The following is a 19,983-nucleotide window of genomic DNA, read 5'->3' as shown; positions in this document are numbered from 1 at the left end:
AGTTCCGGGAGTTCCGTTCATACCCGTGATGAGGAGACGCTGGTACAGATGTTAAAGCTCCATTCTATGTCTATTCTCTCACCAGATGCTGTTTTTACATGGATAGCAGAAGCCAATGTTTTCACTTGATTCTTTTGGGAAAATGTGTACTCTGCGACCGAATGTCCGACCATGGAATGCAGGATCTGATCACCAACGCGTTTAGCATCGGCTGCATTGACCGATTCATTTCCAACCAACCCAGTGGAAAGGCTTTCAAGTTTGTCTGTTTGTTTACTAAATGGCTTCCGTTTAACGAACATCTCCAGCAACTTCTGTATGTCAGACCTATCGCGTCCAATTCGCGTTTTCGATAAATCACGATGTCCATCCCCTTTATTCACAGAGATTCCTACTATCTCGAAGATTGATTGACTGACCTCAGCGCATACCGGTCTGGAGAGTACTTTCAGTGAAGCCACGACCGTTCATGGCCGCTTGACCGATTGATGCACACTTCAGATCGGCTGTTTTACTCTTGATTATTGTCTGTAGACGTAGACGAACCGACGGAGGCATGATGGCTAGGTTGTGATACATAGACTTCATATCCGAAGCATCCGGATAGACGTCCTTATGTTTGTCAGCATTTTTAATGTCATTCCGTATGTAGTTGCCTACAATTTTTATAAGCTCGTCTATATCATCTGAATCGTTTTTCATCTTAGTGTGTGCATCTTGAATGATCTGCTTCAAGTTCGAGTTGAGCGTCACGATGAGTGGCCTCTGCTTTGATGATGTGATGGAAACTCTGTCACCATAATGTGCGTACAGTTGGCGTTGGAGTGACTTCCTGGAACACACTTCACCATCACCAGACATTTCCATTATCTCATAATATTCATCTAATGTTACTGTTTCATCATCATTGTTTTCAAGATATTCTATTACATGTACAAATGCTGATTGCTTTTCTTCGTTAAACATTCCGCTAGAACATCCTCTCTTGTTTGGTGGTTCCTCTTTAACAAATTGGGAATCCAAATGACGCGATGTCATGAATAACTGGAAGCATCTTCGATGGTATATAGCTTCTTCTGCCGGTAAGTCGCGGATACAAGAAAGTCTATCTTTAACCTGCTTTGCCCACAGCGTTCCAGTAACGTTTTCTGTACGTTTAACACCATCACATGACTGAACTCATATTCAGCGCGTTTAGGACAACGTCTAGTCTTTTCCTTATCTACATATTTGACACAAAGATAGCAGTCAGTTCCGAATGAAAATGGTGTAACCTCCGATCGAAGTTTTTTTGCCGAATGCTGGAGTTCATCTTGATGTTTTCTTTTCTGTCCGTACCGTTTGGGATTGGTATGCTTTTTTCCGACATTCAGTATACATGTACGCTTATTTTTTGTTTTCATCAAAGACATGAATTAGCAAAGGTGATTCCGGATTTAGTTCGTTATATTTTTCGGTGTATCAATTGATTGTCGCGAGACCTTTTCGTCCAACAGATTGAAAGTCTCCGTCAGATATCACTTCACCACACAGTATACAAGTAGGTTGTGGCGACATAATTACTCATTTATAATTATGAAACGAGGATAAATCAACAATTATATGGTTTGTGCATACATGAATATTTCATACTTAGCTTTTCATGATGAAACAAGGCTGCAAAACGAAGAGAGATAACTGCAAAAATACCGAATGGCTAGAATCTAGTAAAACAACACGCCGAAAGTGGAATATTTTGATGTTGATATTGAGCCTAACCGCTTCAGTTGATTTCTTATCACTCTATTATTGTTACCAAACGATCCGCCATCACCAATTCCATCAAAACTGATACCTCAAACATATCTATAGGTCGCTTACTTTCAAAATTATGAGCATACCAAAAGTTGATCAGACTTAACGGCGGCCATCTTGGATTTGTGTCGAAAACGAGGCATTGCCATGCAGGGATTCGAGTAGACTTTTTTCTGTGGTTAGATGAACATTTACATTAACTAAATCAGTTGAGAAACCTTTGTTACAATTTTTGTCCAACCCCTTATGGGGTGGGGGGGGAAATTCATTGCCTAGCCTAATCCTCGATATTCCAGGGGTTCCGATCACTTACGATCTCTACACCCCTGGACTATCTCATAGTAAAACTGGAGGCAACAGAATAGAACAGGTAATTTAGTCCTTTGATGAACATCAAAAGAGCCGTATAACGGTACACTGTGGTTGACTGTGTGGCTTTGATGTTAGGCGTCGCTCTCTCTGTAGTCTTCAAAGGAAATTTTTGCTAGCCTGTGATTGGTCAAATGTTTTCCACTGAGCTACCTTCAATTTCACTATGAGATAGTCCAGGGGTGTAGAGATCGTAAGTGATCGGAACCCCTTGAGTATCGAGGATGGAGACTGCCTTAACCATATATAACCTAACCCAAGTTTAGATAGTTTCTGTTTAATAAACACTAAAAAATTGTACATGTTGTATGTTCATCATACCCGACACCAAATAGATTTAAGTAGATATTGTTCTGTATCTCTACATATCTATAAAATATTACAGTGTTAGACATTTCTACGTATCAATGCTTAAAATAGTATATTTTGAACTTTATAATTAAAATATCAAGATTGCTCAGTTCACGAAAAAAAAAAACAATCCCGCCAAACAAGTAGAAAATAAGCGAAAGAAAAATATAAAATAAGGCGAAATAAAATATAAAAATGTAAAATGTCGTTCGTATGACCGCCAGCTGCAGGATTCGAACTCCGTCGACTTTGATCATCACTTGGTCAGAGTTACGTTTCATCCAATCAGACGCGGCGTTACAAATAATATTTTTGTGTTATCATTTGTTCGGGTACCCTCGGATTTTATCATAGAACACGCTGATAACACGAGAGAGATATTAAAGCAGATGACTTAGACGTAGAAGATGGATTATGTAGATGGTCAGTATTTACAAATGATTCACACACTCAGTTTCTAATTGTGTCGGGAATCATTGAAATGGCTACATACTCAAACGTTCGATTATATTTAGTTCGGACAATTGCCCAGAAGGAGTTCAATACGGGGTCGCCCAGTGTCTATTTCCTCGTTTGTTGTCATCACTGCAATGTCGGGTCTATTTGATCGTCATGATCACAGTTTCATTTATTTGACATAACGTCTATTGTAGAAGAACAGGGAAAATACACATTCCTGTCGAGTGCCCCGACCAGGAATCGAACCCGGGTCTCCGGCGTGGAAATCTACGGCTCTACCGACTGAGCCAAAGAAGCATGCTCCGTCAGCTGAGTGACAGAGACCGTATTTAACACTATTTACAAGTCACACCGACCCGCTCCTTTTACACTACTCCCCCTGTTTTTCTTGAGATTTCCTAAATCTCAACCCGAGACTCTTTAACCACCTACCATGGGTTATTTAGTTGGGCGCCAATGTAGAAGAACAGGGAAAATACACATTCCTGTCGAGTGCCCCGACCAGGAATCGAACCCGGGTCTCCGGCGTGGAAATCTACGGCTCTACCGACTGAGCCAAAGAAGCATGCTCCGTCAGCTGAGTGACAGAGACCGTATTTAACACTATTTACAAGTCACACCGACCCGCTCCTTTTACACTATAATGGATCATATATTGCTGACTATGGCATGGTAATCGAAGTTCTGGGTTTAATCACGATTGGTAGTTACTTTTATCATTACCTGTAGTAAAGTTTTATAACTAATAGTACTGAAACGATTAAAATGATATACAATGTCAGTCTCAGAGGCCCATACTGTAATCAAACTTTGACGCCTACGAAAAAAAGACCTTGGCAGTCTGGGCAATACTTGTGAAGAAGGAAATGGAGAATGCATATTCCTGTCGAATATCATGACCATGGCAAGGAAGCGAACCCGTGCCCCCGTGCCTCAGTTAACGTTACAAGTAACTCTATGTAAATATTACAGGGCACTCTGCTATCACACTTGTAACTAAAAGATAAACACAACATCTAGAAGTCAGAACCAGCAAAGGCATTTAATTTAGATGAGATTCCAATTAATTCAACCCAAAATATAAAAAGCCGTGATGATTTGATTACCAAAATGACATAAAACATACAGAATTTTTACCTCTATATCTTGTTTTAATATTCAACCTTTCTGACATATGCATTTATTTTTGAGATGATAAAAATCTACCAGTATGGCGTAGTTACATACCCATCCATATCTGCCCTACAAATGTAGCTCATCTTGTCCTCTCCCATCCTGCTTTTATAAATATTTCATTGTGGAGACAGGACAAGAGCATTAAAATTGTATGTCTTTTAGTTTAATTCATATAATTTTTAGCAAACCACCCCTATATATACCCTCATCCAAAGTTTGTATCGTAGATACTTAATTTGATAGTTCAATATCAAAGTAATTTGTATGAAAGTGTATAAAGTATGTATCTACAATTTGTATATATATTTATGTTTTTCAATTTCATCACTAAGACTTTTTGCATTTGATCTGCCAGGGACATTTACATACGAGAGTGGAACTGTCGCCGCTGCTGACTTCCCACAAACTGAGGAGCCAGTGTACATTTTAGGGAAGGTCTACAGTGCTCTACATGGTAAAATTATAATGATATACACTTATATGAAATGCAAGAACATTATTATTAATTAGTCCAACCAACGTAACATAACATTTATTTTATTTTGATTGATATATTGAGTTTTGTTTTTTCTTTGACATATATGCATGTAGTTTGCTCACCTGAATTGACCTGTGTTGCCAATCAATCAATATTTTATCTAATTTTTGATTCATGTTATAGACAGTTTGTGTTTTTATATTCAGACAGAGAAGAGCTGCGCCATGATTTTGTATCACGACTATGGATGACATACAGGAGAAACTTTCCAGCTATAGGTAATGTCTGTTGGTCACCTGTCATGTAAATAATTGAACAATAAACTGAAAATTAATTCTTATAAATATTGTGTCATGGTAAGTATGTATAGACTCATCATTTTAACCTACCATAATCATTCTGTTTACACTGTATTATCAGCTACATATGTTTCCCAACCTTAAAACTATTGTATTTTTGCAGGGATAATATTGTAGCAATTTGGCATCACATCGCTTTTGTTTTCAAAAATTTTGTTTGCGAAAGAGTTTTATCATATTATTTATAGCCTTTATATACAGATATCGAAAATTTTAATTCTTTAAATTTTAAAATCTTACTGTTTTTATATTAATACACAAAAAAAATTGACTGGCTGATATACACAGTAAATATAACCTCTCCTATGTTTCTGAGTTTTTATTGAGCATACATGTATGTAATGTTTGATGTAGGTGGTACGGGACCATCGGGAGATACAGGTTGGGGGTGTATGTTGCGCTGTGGACAGATGATGTTAGCCCAGACACTTCTTGTTCACCACTGTGGCAGAGGTAAATATTATATAACACTTTTTGAAAGTTATTTTGAGAATCTTCCTTAAAGATGCAAAATATTGATACTGTAAAGGAAGATATCTGAATCAATTATCAACACTTAACTGTAAAACAGCTGTATTTTAGTCATTTACTGTAAACCTACTTAATTCTGATTGCGATAAGATTTTATGTATGATCAGAAACCATGAAAATTAGTTGGCATGAAAATGCTTTGAGCACAGATATAGCTGAAGAATATAAATACTCAAAATTGCAAAATTAAGATATCCCAACATGCACATGCACTCCACCTCTTGGTTGCAAATTTGAATCCATTGTAGGGTAGTTGCCAGGTACTGACCACTGGTCACTGTGGTCAGTGGTTTTTCTTGGTCGATAGTACTCCACCATTGCTCCACCATTAAAACCTGGCATGTCCTTAAATAATCCTGGCAGTTAAAAGGATGTCAAAATAACCAAATCAATGAAAGTATTTGTTTCTGTACAGACTGGCGATGGTTAGATGATGGACAGCGAGATAAACTGTACTGGAAAGTTCTTAGCTTGTTTCAGGACAAAAAAAGTGCCAACTTCTCCATTCAACAAATTGGTAGATATGATACACAATACATTTTTAATACAACTTAATAAAAGTAATATAATTGTAATGATCTGTTTATACTATGAAATACATATAAGATATACATACAACTTATATTCAGCAATTTGCTACAGTGTCTGTGTTGGGATATTTGCATTTAATGGATGATTTTGACAGAACCTGTTTTGAATGACAACCTTTCTTTAACTTGTCAAGTATGGATAAGCTAATGGTAAGTTTTGTTATAACAGCCTCCATGGGCGTGTCGGAAGGTAAAGCTGTGGGCCAGTGGTTTGGACCTAACACTGTTGCTCAAGTGTTAAAGTAAGTATACATCTTACATTTCGGGTGAAACTACCAATTTAAGGGAAAGTCTAATGCTTTAGGTGGAAGACTACAGCTTTAGGAGAAGTTTACTGCTGTAGGGGGAGACTACAGCTTTAGGGTGGAGACTACAGCTTTAGGGTGGAGACTACAGCTTTAGGGGGGAGACTACAGCTTTAGGGGGAGTCTATCGCTTTAGGGGGAGTCTACTGCTTTAGGGGGGAGACTACAGCTTTAGGGGGAGACTACAGCTTTAGGGGGAGTCTACTGCTTTAGGGGGGAGACTACAGCTTTAAGGGGAGACTACAGCTTTAGGGAGAGTCTACTGCATTAGGGGGGAGAATATATCTTTAGGGAGAGTCTATACTGCTATTAAGGATGACAAATCTTATGATTTCTTCCATATCTTCTAATTATCTAATTTGCTTTCAAATGGCAAAAACAACATATTGATTGTTTATATAGATTCCTGTTTTAAGTTGCACTTTATGAGTGAAAAATCAATAACAACAATTAGGAACACATCTCTAACATTTCGAAAACTTTGAAGTCATCTTAATTGCTATCATTTACATATTTTGTACCAATTTCCACCACAATCTGAACTTGTCTTTGAAGAAAACTTGCTGTTTATGACGAATGGTCCAATTTAGTAATCCATGTAGCTATGGACAACACTGTGATAGAAAATGACATCCGTAAGTACCAACAGCTAAGATGTTTATCTCAATTACCGCCCAGGACACTTAAACAATGAAAACAAAATTAGGGAGCGTTTATAATAGAACCATATTGTCATAAAAATATTGTACAAAGTAAGTCATATCAATCGATTCGGATAAGATGTACATCAAATAAAGAAACCTACGTACAGTGAAAATGGTTTTCATATTTCCAGTCTGTGTTTAATTTGAGGTTAGTGAAATTAAGGCCTCATAAATGTTGGTTATTGGGTTGATTATGGTAATAGATTACTAGTTATCACCTCATACCTTCGTTACTTAAGCTACAAATGTGTTTCCTGGAGCTGTTTTTTCCAATATTAGCAGTTTTGTATTTTTCTTCACACTCAATTGAATTTTACCACCATATCATAACGGTTTATTTTCCGCCTGTGTTGTCAGTTTATTACATGTTTATGCAGTCATATATCAAGAGCTTCTAGGAATTTGAAAAACAAAAATTCTGTTGCCCTGACCCAATGTATCATGTTGTGTAAGGCACCACCAAATGTATATGACCTTGACCCTCATTAAATTGTATGTCTTCCACACACAAAAGTTAATGTTAATTTATTCATTTTCTTTTATTAATTTTGAAATACATTTATGTACAATGTATGATATGACCTTTGCCATGAAACCTTTGACCTTGACCCCCAGGAGGACTGTGTATGGGTAGTACAGACAGCTGTGATATTATGGGATGTCAGAATGTGAAGGGAGCTGAAGGGGGCCCGAGTCAAACAAACCACAGGCTCAAGGGAAAGTCTGGAGGCAGCTGGAAACCTCTGTTACTTGTGATACCACTAAGGCTGGGGTTAACTGACATCAACTCTGTATATATAGATAGTCTAAAAGTAAGTATTTTATGTACAGATCTATATCACTAAGGCTGGGTTAACTGACATCAACTCTGTACAGTACCTGAACCGTTTAACGTTCCCAAATTTGCGTTTCGTTTGCGTTTGCGTTATTTCCGTTAGCAATCGTTAGCGTTAGCAATCGTTTATCGTTAATCGTTATCGTTTGCGTTAGCAATCGTTAATCGTTAGTTGCGTTTACAATCGTTTGCGTTAGAAATCGTTTGCGTTAATCGTTAGCAGGACCGACTTCCGCTAACGTTAACCACTAAAAATAGAACCAAATGCCGGTGATATGCTTTGACGATCCGGATATAATGTTCATTTTTATCTACTAAGATATTACGTTTACCGCTTCGTGTATCCACGACGACTGATAGATTACACAAGAAAATAGCTAAAACAGATAATAAAAATATAAAAATGTTATTACAGACACGCTGCATAATATTGTTCTTGTTATGTTAAATATTATCAATGTACGAAGAACGCATAAATTCGTGAAATTTAAAAATCATTAATATGACGAGTTTAAACACGAGGAATAGGTGAGATTTGTCATTTACATGTACATACTTTTAAACGCAAGTTATTAGTACTTTTATTTATATGAAAATGGAATAAAATGATGTAAATGTTTGCAATCCTACAACTACATGTAGAACACGTGTAGATAATTCGAACTGTGCAGGGGTACGTTACATTGTAAGCCTTCACACATACTGTACGCGTGTCAAATCAGCTCATATCAATAAAAACTGGACAGTCACGGGCACCCGTTGTTATTTGTAACTGGAATCTCTTCAATTCCCAGCGTGACGCGCACGGGTATTTTACCTGTACAGGTATATAGGTCACGACTGGTGTTACCTTGTGTCGACCCCCTGTAGCTTGCCACGGGCGGAGTTCACCTGTAATTAACACCTTCTTGGGAGGGAGATTAACTTTATACCCAACTTACCTGTGCCCCGTACACTGTGACAGTACATTTCACGTCCATATATGTACTGTCGTATTTCAAAGTTTTGATGTGTGCAATATGCTTTCCTATAGTATAGATTACGTTGGAAAGAATTAACTTACACTTATCCATTGTATGAATAATTAATTTGTTTAAACTGTAAATTGAAGAGTTGCTTGATGTGAAATGTGATCAAATAACTATATTTCTTACACCAGTTACAAATATACGTAGAAAATTGTCGCAATGCAATTTTACAGTATATAATATTCAGTGTACATACATGTATGCATGTGCATCACTATCTTCATCGTCGTTGTTATTAATGATTATGCATAATTGACTTAATTTGAATATAAATAACTGGAAGTGAAATATTTTCATTCTTTATATCTTTATTATATGCATGAACTATAAAATGAGAGAACTGCAAATGGTGAAACACAAATTCAAATGTTCAATCTTTATTACAGTAGCTGTGGCGTATGTACGTGCATTTGTAAATGTACATGTACGACCCTAAAATCGATGCCTAGTCAATTGTAAGCAATGAGCTTTTATGAATGCACACCCTAGTAATATACAGCGTGTAATCCGTTATGAAACAAATATTCCGAGAATACAATTTTCCATGGTAAGCGGAAGAGCCTTTCGACAATCTACAAAAACCCTGAAACTTGTGATTGATGCGGGAAACACTATAAGATGTTAATTATTACAATTGTTGAGTTATGAAACATCGATAATAGAAATCAAACATATAGATGGAAATTTGATTTACTGCATTTTAAATGTGTTTGTGTGAAAATGGTGTGAAAATGTTTTATTCGTCATTTCAATACCATGATACTATTTAAAGTACCAGTATGTGACGGTAATATTATCAATAAAGTGTTGTTGTAACAATTTGTTTATTATTTCTTAAAATGTCGGACAAATATGACACTTAGAATAATACAATTCTCTCTTAATACATACGGCTGTACACGTAATTTGTAAACGTACGTGTACGTGTGAAGTGGAAACTTCGTATCGAGTACAGTCGTGTTTGACTTCATTGTGTTATTATCAGTAAAGAGATGTTGTAATAATTTGTTATTTCTTAAAATATCGGGTAAAATGACACTTTAGAATAATACCATTCTTTCTCCATACACACAGTTGCACATGTAATTCATTTTGTAAACGTACATTTTGTACATGTAAAGTGGAAACTTTGCATTGAGTACTGTCGTCTTTGACTTCATCGTGTCCATATAGTTTTCATAGGCAAATGTTTATATGATACACAGAAACTTTAATCCCGAACATACTCCAGTTTTTCTTGTACTTTCGTTTGTATTTCAGAACGTCAAGATCCGTAATTTATTTACCGTCAAGCCGTGTCCGTGATTATAACAATGGTATTTCCGGTTTATCATAGCCGATCGTTTTGCGTTTTGCGTTAATCGTTAGCCGGTATTGCGTTAATCGTTTACCGTTAATCGTTAATCGTTAGCGTTAGCAATCGTTAGCGTTAGCTAACGGACGATTTTTTTGCGTTGCGTTTGCGTTAGGCTGGGAACGTTAAACGGTTCAGGTACTGTATATATAGATAGTCTAAAAGTAAGTATTATATGTACAGATCTATACCACTAAGGCTGGGGTTAACTGACATCAACTCTGTATATATAGATAGTCTAAAAGTAAGTACTACATGTACAGATCTATACCACTAAGGCTGGGGTTAACTGACATCAACTCTGTATATATAGATAGTTTAAAAGTAAGTACTATATGTACAGATCTATACCACTAAGGCTGGGGTTAACTGACATCAACTCTGTATATATAGATAGTCTAAAAGTAAGTACTACATGTACAGATCTATACCACTAAGGCTGGGGTTAACTGACATCAACTCTGTATATATAGATAGTCTAAAAGTAAGTACTACATGTACAGATCTATACCACTAAGGCTGGGGTTAACTGACATCAACTCTGTATATATAGATAGTCTAAAAGTAAGTACTACATGTACAGATCTATACCACTAAGGCTGGGTTAACTGACATCAACTCTGTATATATAGATAGTCAAAAGTAAGTACTAATCCGGACACCTTCGTTCCAGCCTAAGTCTGGATCGAGTTTTCCGTTCCGTCTTCATAATAGAATTAAGTCTATATGTACAGTCTATACATAGGCTGGGTTAATGTCAACTATATGATATCTAAAGTATCATATACAATATACACAGCGTACTGAATCAACTTATATAGATAGTCTAAAGTAGTATATATGTACAGATCTATACCATAAGCTGGGTTAACTGATATCAACTCTGTATATATAGATAGTCTAAAAGTAAGTATTATATGTACAGATCTATACCACTAAGGCTGGGGTTAACTGACATCAACTCTGTATATATAGATAGTCTAAAAGTAAGTACTACATGTACAGATCTATACCACTAAGGCTGGGGTTAACTGACATCAACTCTGTATATATAGATAGTCTAAAAGTAAGTACTACATGTACAGATCTATACCACTAAGGCTGGGGTTAACTGATATCAACTCTGTATATATAGATAGTCTAAAAGTAAGTACTATATGTACAGATCTATACCACTAAGGCTGGGTTTAACTGACATCAACTCTGTATATATAGATAGTCTAAAAGTAAGTACTGTATGTACAGATCTATACCACTAAGGCTGGGGTTAACTGACATCAACTCTGTATATATATAGATAGTCTAAAAGTAAGTACTATATGTACAGATCTATACCACTAAGGCTGGGGTTAACTGACATCAACTCTGTATATATAGATAGTCTAAAAGTAAGTATTATATGTACAGATCTATACCACTAAGGCTGGGGTTAACTGACATCAACTCTGTATATATAGATAGTCTAAAAGTAAGTACTATATGTACAGATCTATACCACTAAGGCTGGGGTTAACTGACATCAACTCTGTATATATAGATAGTCTAAAAGTAAGTACTATATGTACAGATCTATACCACTAAGGCTGGGTTAACTGACATCAACTCTGTATATATAGATAGTCTAAAAGTAAGTACTATATGTACAGATCTATACCACTAAGGCTGGGGTTAACTGACATCAACTCTGTATATATAGATAGTCTAAAAGTAAGTACTATATGTACAGATCTATACCACTAAGGCTGGGGTTAACTGACATCAACTCTGTATATATAGATAGTCTAAAAGTAAGTACTATATGTACAGATCTATACCACTAAGGCTGGGGTTAACTGACATCAACTCTGTATATATAGATAGTCTAAAAGTAAGTACTATATGTACAGATCTATACCACTAAGGCTGGGGTTAACTGACATCAACTCTGTATATATAGATAGTCTAAAAGTAAGTACTATATGTACAGATCTATACCACTAAGGCTGGGGTTAACTGACATCAACTCTGTATATATAGATAGTCTAAAAGTAAGTACTATATGTACAGATCTATACCACTAAGGCTGGGGTTAACTGACATCAACTCTGTATATATAGATAGTCTAAAAGTAATATATATGTACAGATCTATACCACTAAGGCTGGGGTTAACTGACATCAACTCTGTATATATAGATAGTCTAAAAGTAAGTACTATTACAGATCTATACACAAGGCTGGGGTTAACTGACTCACTCGTATATAAGATAGTCAAAAGTATTATATGTACAATCTATACCACTAAGGCTGGGGTTAACTGACATCAACTCTGTATATATAGATAGTCTAAAAGTAAGTACTATATGTACAGATCTATACCACTAAGGCTGGGGTTAACTGACATCAACTCTGTATATATAGATAGTCTAAAAGTAAGTACTATATGTACAGATCTATACCACTAAGGCTGGGGTTAACTGACATCAACTCTGTATATATAGATAGTCTAAAAGTAAGTACTATATGTACAGATCTATACCACTAAGGCTGGGGTTAACTGACATCAACTCTGTATATATAGATAGTCTAAAAGTAAGTACTATATGTACAGATCTATACCACTAAGGCTGGGGTTAACTGACATCAACTCTGTATATATAGATAGTCTAAAAGTAAGTATTATATGTACAGATCTATACCACTAAGGCTGGGGTTAACTGACATCAACTCTGTATATATAGATAGTCTAAAAGTAAGTACTATATGTACAGATCTATACCACTAAGGCTGGGGTTAACTGACATCAACTCTGTATATATAGATAGTCTAAAAGTAAGTACTATATGTACAGATTTATACCACTAAGACTGGGGTTAACTGACATCAACTCTGTATATATAGATAGTCTAAAAGTAAGTACTATATGTACAGATCTATACCACTAAGGCTGGGGTTAACTGACATCAACTCTGTATATATAGATAGTCTAAAAGTAAGTACTATATGTACAGATCTATACCACTAAGGCTGGGGTTAACTGACATCAACTCTGTATATATAGATAGTCTAAAAGTAAGTACTATATGTACAGATTTATACCACTAAGACTGGGGTTTAACTGACATCAACTCTGTATATATAGATAGTCTAAAAGTAAGTACTATATGTACAGATCTATACCACTAAGACTGGGTTAACTGACATCAACTCTGTATATATAGATAGTCTAAAAGTAAGTACTATATGTACAGATCTATACCACTAAGGCTGGGGTTAACTGACATCAACTCTGTATATATAGATAGTCTAAAAGTAAGTACTATATATGTACAGATCTATACCACTAAGGCTGGGGTTAACTGACATCAACTCTGTATATATAGATAGTCTAAAAGTAAGTACTATATGTACAGATCTATACCACTAAGGCTGGGGTTAACTGACATCAACTCTGTATATATAGATAGTCTAAAAGTAAGTACTATATGTACAGATCTATACCACTAAGGCTGGGGTTAACTGACATCAACTCTGTATATATAGATAGTCTAAAAGTAAGTACTATATGTACAGATCTATACCACTAAGGCTGGGGTTAACTGACATCAACTCTGTATATATAGATAGTCTAAAAGTAAGTACTATATGTACAGATCTATACCACTAAGGCTGGGGTTAACTGACATCAACTCTGTATATATAGATAGTCTAAAAGTAAGTACTATATGTACAGATCTATACCACTAAGGCTGGGGTTAACTGACATCAACTCTGTATATATAGATAGTCTAAAAGTAAGTACTATATGTACAGATCTATACCACTAAGGCTGGGGTTAACTGACATCAACTCTGTATATATATAGATAGTCTAAAAGTAAGTACTATATGTACAGATCTATACCACTAAGGCTGGGGTTAACTGACATCAACTCTGTATATATAGATAGTCTAAAAGTAAGTACTATATGTACAGATCTATACCACTAAGGCTGGGGTTAACTGACATCAACTCTGTATATATAGATAGTCTAAAAGTAAGTACTATATGTACAGATCTATACCACTAAGGCTGGGGTTAACTGACATCAACTCTGTATATATAGATAGTCTAAAAGTAAGTACTATATGTACAGATCTATACCACTAAGGCTGGGGTTAACTGACATCAACTCTGTATATATAGATAGTCTAAAAGTAAGTACTATATGTACAGATTATACCACTAAGGCTGGGTTAACTGACATCAACTCTGTATATATAGATAGTCTAAAAGTAAGTATTATATGTACAGATCTATACCACTAAGGCTGGGGTTAACTGATATCAACTCTGTATATATAGATAGTCTAAAAGTAAGTACTATATGTACAGATCTATACCACTAAGGCTGGGGTTAACTGACATCAACTCTGTATATATAGATAGTCTAAAAGTAAGTACTATATGTACAGATTATACCACTAAGGCTGGGTTAACTGACATCAACTCTGTATATATAGATAGTCTAAAAGTAAGTACTATATGTACAGATCTATACCACTAAGGCTGGGTTAACTGACATCAACTCTGTATATATAGATAGTCTAAAAGTAAGTACTATATGTACAGATCTATACCACTAAGGCTGGGTTAACTGACATCAACTCTGTATATATAGATAGTCTAAAAGTAAGTACTATATGTACAGATCTATACCACTAAGGCTGGGGTTAACTGATATCAACTCTGTATATATAGATAGTCTAAAAGTAAGTACTATATGTACAGATCTATACCACTAAGGCTGGGGTTAACTGACATCAACTCTGTATATATAGATAGTCTAAAAGTAAGTATTATATGTACAGATCTATACCACTAAGGCTGGGGTTAACTGATATCAACTCTGTATATATTAGATAGTCTAAAAGTAAGTACTATATGTACAGATCTATACCACTAAGGCTGGGGTTAACTAGATATCAACTCTGTATATATTGATCATCTAAAAGTAAGTACTACAGTTAGATACATTTGGTTACTGTTAGTAGAGTAAACGTTTATCAGAACAAGATTATGTAATTTTCTGATATGATGTACAAATGTATAGCTTCAACATCAGACCAGCAGTAAGTGTATACAAATGATGGGGTAGAGGTATAGATTACCTAGTGACAAGCTATTTGATGTGATTTAAATGAAATGCCTTAATATTCTTCAGATGCCTGCACATTAGTATCATTTACAGATTGATACTTAAGCAGCTAATATGTCAGATGATATAAAACTCTATCATATGTGGATATGAAGGATAGGGATATACCACCGGAGGATCAGAGAATGTTGTAAAAAAATGAGGCTTGCAGAGGGTTTTACATTTTGTGATCCCGAGGGTAGAATATTCCTGTCCTTCATATCCACATATTAAAGAGAATTTTTCTCTTATACCTCGGAAAATGACAGAAGAAAATAGTAATTTTGTTGATGTCACGTGGCTTTATTGGATTGGTTTCAAGAGTTACCTACACATTCGGGTAGGAATTAGTTGTGAAGTCATTTATAATATTTGATGTGAGCGAAACACATATCATTTTCTCTGAAAAATAGATGGCATTGATCTTGCAAACACATGACATCACAAACAATACTTAACTGCAAGTTACAAGGGCAGATAACTCTGTAACTTATACAGAATATAATAACAGCCATTGTCGTACATCATCAGGCGTTGATGAACTTAAAGTATTTTATTTTAAACTAAAAGTGTTTTGACATTTTGTTTGTTTTCTTACAGAGATGTTTCACCTTTAAACAAAGTGTAGGCATTATAGGAGGTCGTCCAAACCATGCCCATTGGTTTGTAGGGTTCTTAGGTAAGTATAGAGAACAAATAAAATTCTGTGCTTGGTGTAGATCGATAGGATATCATTTTGATTATTTCTTTCTTCATGCCATGAGGTGACAGAGTGTAGTTAATTAGATGTTCCTGCATAATACCACTACCTCTCTACCTCTTGGTTTCAAGTTAGAATCATATGTTAGGTATAGTTGCCTAGCACTGACCGTAGATTGGTGGATTTCCTCAGGGAACTCTGATTTTTCTGCTTCTTAAACCTAATAGGTATGAAAATTACTTTTGCTGTTACAATTAATGTAAAACAACCACTGTGACATTATTATTTACAAGACTTAAAGACAAATATTAATAATTCATTTATTTGTAGGTGATAAGTTGGTGTTCCTCGATCCTCATACCACACAAGGCATGACAGATCTAGACGATCCCACCAGTAATGACCAGAGTTACCACTGCCAGTATCCTAGTCTGATGAAGGTCACGGAACTCGACCCTTCAATAGCAGTCGTACGTATATATAAAGGTCACGGAACTCGACCCTTCAATAGCAGTCGTACGTATATATAAAGGTCACGGAACTCGACCCTTCAATAGCAGTCGTACTTATATATAAAGGTCATGGATCTCGACCCTTCAATAGCAGTCGTACGTATATATAAAAGTCACGGAACTCGACCCTTCAATAGCAGTCGTACATATATATAAAAGGTCGTACATATATATAAAAGTCACGGAACTCGACCCTTCAATAGCAGTAGTACGTATATATAAAGGTCACGGAACTCGACCCTTCAATAGCAGTCGTACATATATATAAAAGTCACGGAACTCGACCCTTCAATAGCAGTCGTACGTATATATAAAGGTTACGGAACTCGACCCTTCAATAGCAGCTGTACTTATATATAAAGGTCATGGATCTCGACCCTTCAATAGCAGTAGTACGTATATATAAAAGTCACGGAACTCGACCCTTCAATAGCAGTCGTACATATATATAAAGGTCACGGAACTCGACCCTTCAATAGCAGTCGTACGTATATATAAAGGTCACGGAACTCGACCCTTCAATAGCAGTCGTACGTATATATAAAGGTCACGGAACTCGACCCTTCAATAGCAGTCGTACGTATATATAAAGGTCACGGAACTCAACCCTTCAATAGCAGTCGTACGTATATATAAAGGTCACGGAACTCAACCCTTCAATAGCAGTCGTACGTATATATAAAGGTCACGGAACTCGACCCTTCAATAGCAGTCGTACGTATATATAAAGGTCACGGAACTCAACCCTTCAATAGCAGTCGTACGTATATATAAAGGTCACGGAACTCAACCCTTCAATAGCAGTTGTACTTATATATAAAGGTCACGGAACTCGACCCTTCAATAGCAGTCGTACGTATATATAAAGGTCATGGAACTCAACCCTTCAATAGCAGTTGTACTTATATATAAAGGTCACGGAACTCGACCCTTCAATAGCAGTCGTACGTATATATAAAGGTCACGGAACTTGACCCTTCAATAGCAGTCGTACGTATATATAAAGGTCACGGAACTTGACCCTTCAGTAGCAGTCGTACGTATATATATAGGTCACGGAACTTGACCCTTCAATAGCAGCTGTACTTATATATAAAGGTCACGGAACTCGACCCTTCAATAGCAGTCGTACGTATATATAAAGGTCACGGAACTTGACCCTTCAATAGCAGCTGTACTTATATATAAAGGTCATGGTACTCAACCCTTCAATAGCAGTCGTAGGTATATATAAAGGTCACGGAATATTGAATAGATATATAACTCATCTAGGTGTAGGGAAGCTTAGATTATTTAGAGTTTTGTGTAACTCAAAGGAAACAAATACAGTAAAAAAGAGCATCTGCTTATATGATAAGACTACTTTCTTAGGGACTCAAATGATCAAATTCAACACAGTTAAATCTTTTGATTGACTACTTGGCTATAAAGATCAATTTTTCTCAGTCTCTTGGGTAGTCTTTATAGACAGGTTTGACTGTATGTATTCTTAGTAAGTTAATAGTATGTTGTTGGTGTCTGTTTGTCTGGAAAAGTTTCAATATCCTTGTTGATTATCACACTCAAACTTCAATAACATTTTCCTGATCAGAGTTTATGATTTTGTCTGTTGAGTTTGTTGAATACTTTACATTTGCATTTTTTACAGGGTTTCTATTGCCGCAATGAGGACGATTTCACAGACTTTTGTTGTCAGGCACGTAAACACATCACCGATGCCAAAAAGACCCCCATGTTTGAAATGTTTCAGGATCGACCCTCTCACTGGCCTCCATATGAACCCTACACAGGACTAACACCTTCCACAACAGGTCTGTGAGAAATAGAATATCATACTTCTGTAGTGAAATTGAATCCTCCATGAATACAAGCAACTACATGTATATATACAGTAAATTGACTAATTCACATACCACGTGATATCCGATAACGTTTGTGTGGTACTAGTATCACCAGTGGTGTAACTCTTTGTAATCTTCCCATTGAAATGATGATAGCGTGGGATATCAACTTTTGACATCATTCCACCACCAATAAAAACAATTGTCCTGCACAAACTTTATCAGGTATCATGTCGTACGAGAGTTATTCCCATTGATGTTATGGTTTGAATTGAAGGAGATTGAATTTTTGCCAAACTGTCTTGGTGTTTTATTTTTCTCTAGTTATATTTCTTAATAATGTGATGTTATATGTTATGCAAAATTGTGAATTCAAATGTTTATCACCCATTCAAAAATAAAAAGCTCCGAGTCTTAGATTATATTGTTTAAGATTGAGTGTTTCTTGATCTATAATGACCAACCTTTAACAACACTTGAATGGTTTTGTATGTGAACAGGCTTCACTGAAGTAGGATCACAAGATGACAGCGACGAGGAATTTGAATTGGTCGGATGATTAAGCCTTAATATGACCGTGTGAACAAACTTTTGAATCAGTTCCACGTACAGTGTTCAAATGCAATAGATTTTAAAATGTTTGATATGAACTTCAAAACTTTGTTGATTGAATTTTACAACCATTTTAAATCTAAATTGCTTAGTTAAAGCACTTTGAACCGATATGTGTGCATTTGTTATGAAATGTTTATAATATTGTTGTGAATATTAGAGAAGAAAGATGAAGTGATAGTTTATTGAAGGTGTGAGAGAGTTTTGTGATATCAAGTAATGATATAACTACTGTACTTTGATGCCCAGGGTCCAAATGCTGTTTCTGATAATAATGATATTGTATTATTCCAATGCAACCTAAATGTCACCCTCGATACTCCAGGGGTTCCGATTACTTATGATCTCTCTACACCCCTGGACTATCTCGTGATAAAACTGGAGGCAACATAACAGGACAGGTAATTAAGTCCTTTCATATGCATCAAAAGATCCGTACAACAGTACACTGTGGTTGACTGTGTGGCTTTGATGTTAAGCGTCGCTCTCTCTGTAGTCTTCAAAGGAAATCTTTGCTAGCCTGTGGTTGGTCAGATGTTTTCCGCTGAGCTGCCTTCAATTTCACCATGAAATAGTCCAGGGGTGTAGAGATCGTAAGTGATCGGAACCCCGGGAGTATCGAGGATGCCTAAATGTGAGGCCCTAACAGTGTTCAGTCCACTGACATTTATATTCTTGCTGGAGAAAAGCAAGCAACCATATATATTTTATAATTAGCGGTTGTAATATTTCAAATGGTTTTCAGGCCAGGGATTTTTTTTATCGAAATCAGATTGTATTATTTGCATTTTTTCTGGGAATTGATAAATTCTTCATAATGATAGCTCTATTT

The 19,983-nt window shown here is 35.9% G+C and overlaps 1 protein-coding gene across 2 annotated transcripts; it reads left to right on the top strand.

The window, feature by feature from the left end:
- The first annotated feature begins 2,866 nt into the window (after positions 1 to 2,866).
- On the top strand, positions 2,867 to 19,981 carry LOC138308286 (cysteine protease ATG4B-like). Of its 2 annotated transcripts, XM_069249278.1 has the most exons (13): positions 2,867 to 2,937; positions 4,505 to 4,603; positions 4,834 to 4,905; positions 5,341 to 5,439; positions 5,933 to 6,034; positions 6,277 to 6,349; positions 6,968 to 7,047; positions 7,732 to 7,928; positions 16,087 to 16,165; positions 16,517 to 16,626; positions 17,659 to 17,688; positions 18,347 to 18,509; positions 19,040 to 19,981. In XM_069249278.1, the coding sequence occupies exons 1-13, from the start codon at positions 2,922 to 2,924 to the stop codon at positions 19,096 to 19,098; spliced, it is 1,179 nt and encodes a 392-aa protein (XP_069105379.1). In that variant the 5' UTR covers positions 2,867 to 2,921; the 3' UTR covers positions 19,099 to 19,981. The 2 variants fall into 2 exon arrangements, with proteins under 2 accessions (XP_069105379.1, XP_069105378.1); XM_069249277.1 differs by lacking the exon at positions 17,659 to 17,688 and having other exon boundaries at positions 16,517 to 16,656.
- Positions 19,982 to 19,983: the final 2 nt, after the last annotated feature.

The sequence above is a fragment of the Argopecten irradians genome, chromosome 14 (genome assembly GCF_041381155.1).
Source record: "Argopecten irradians isolate NY chromosome 14, Ai_NY, whole genome shotgun sequence".
Lineage (NCBI taxonomy): Eukaryota > Metazoa > Mollusca > Bivalvia > Pectinida > Pectinidae > Argopecten > Argopecten irradians.
Note: the sequence above shows the minus strand (reverse complement) of the source record. Positions and strands in the feature narration are given on the sequence as shown.

Bases quoted from the DNA above. Each gene is read 5' to 3' on its own strand.
- LOC138308286 (XM_069249278.1), top strand. The intron at 4,604-4,833 runs GTAAAATTATAA...TTTTATATTCAG, and splicing joins GGTCTACAGTGCTCTACATG to ACAGAGAAGAGCTGCGCCAT. The intron at 17,689-18,346 runs GTACGTATATAT...CATTTTTTACAG, and splicing joins TTGACCCTTCAATAGCAGTC to GGTTTCTATTGCCGCAATGA.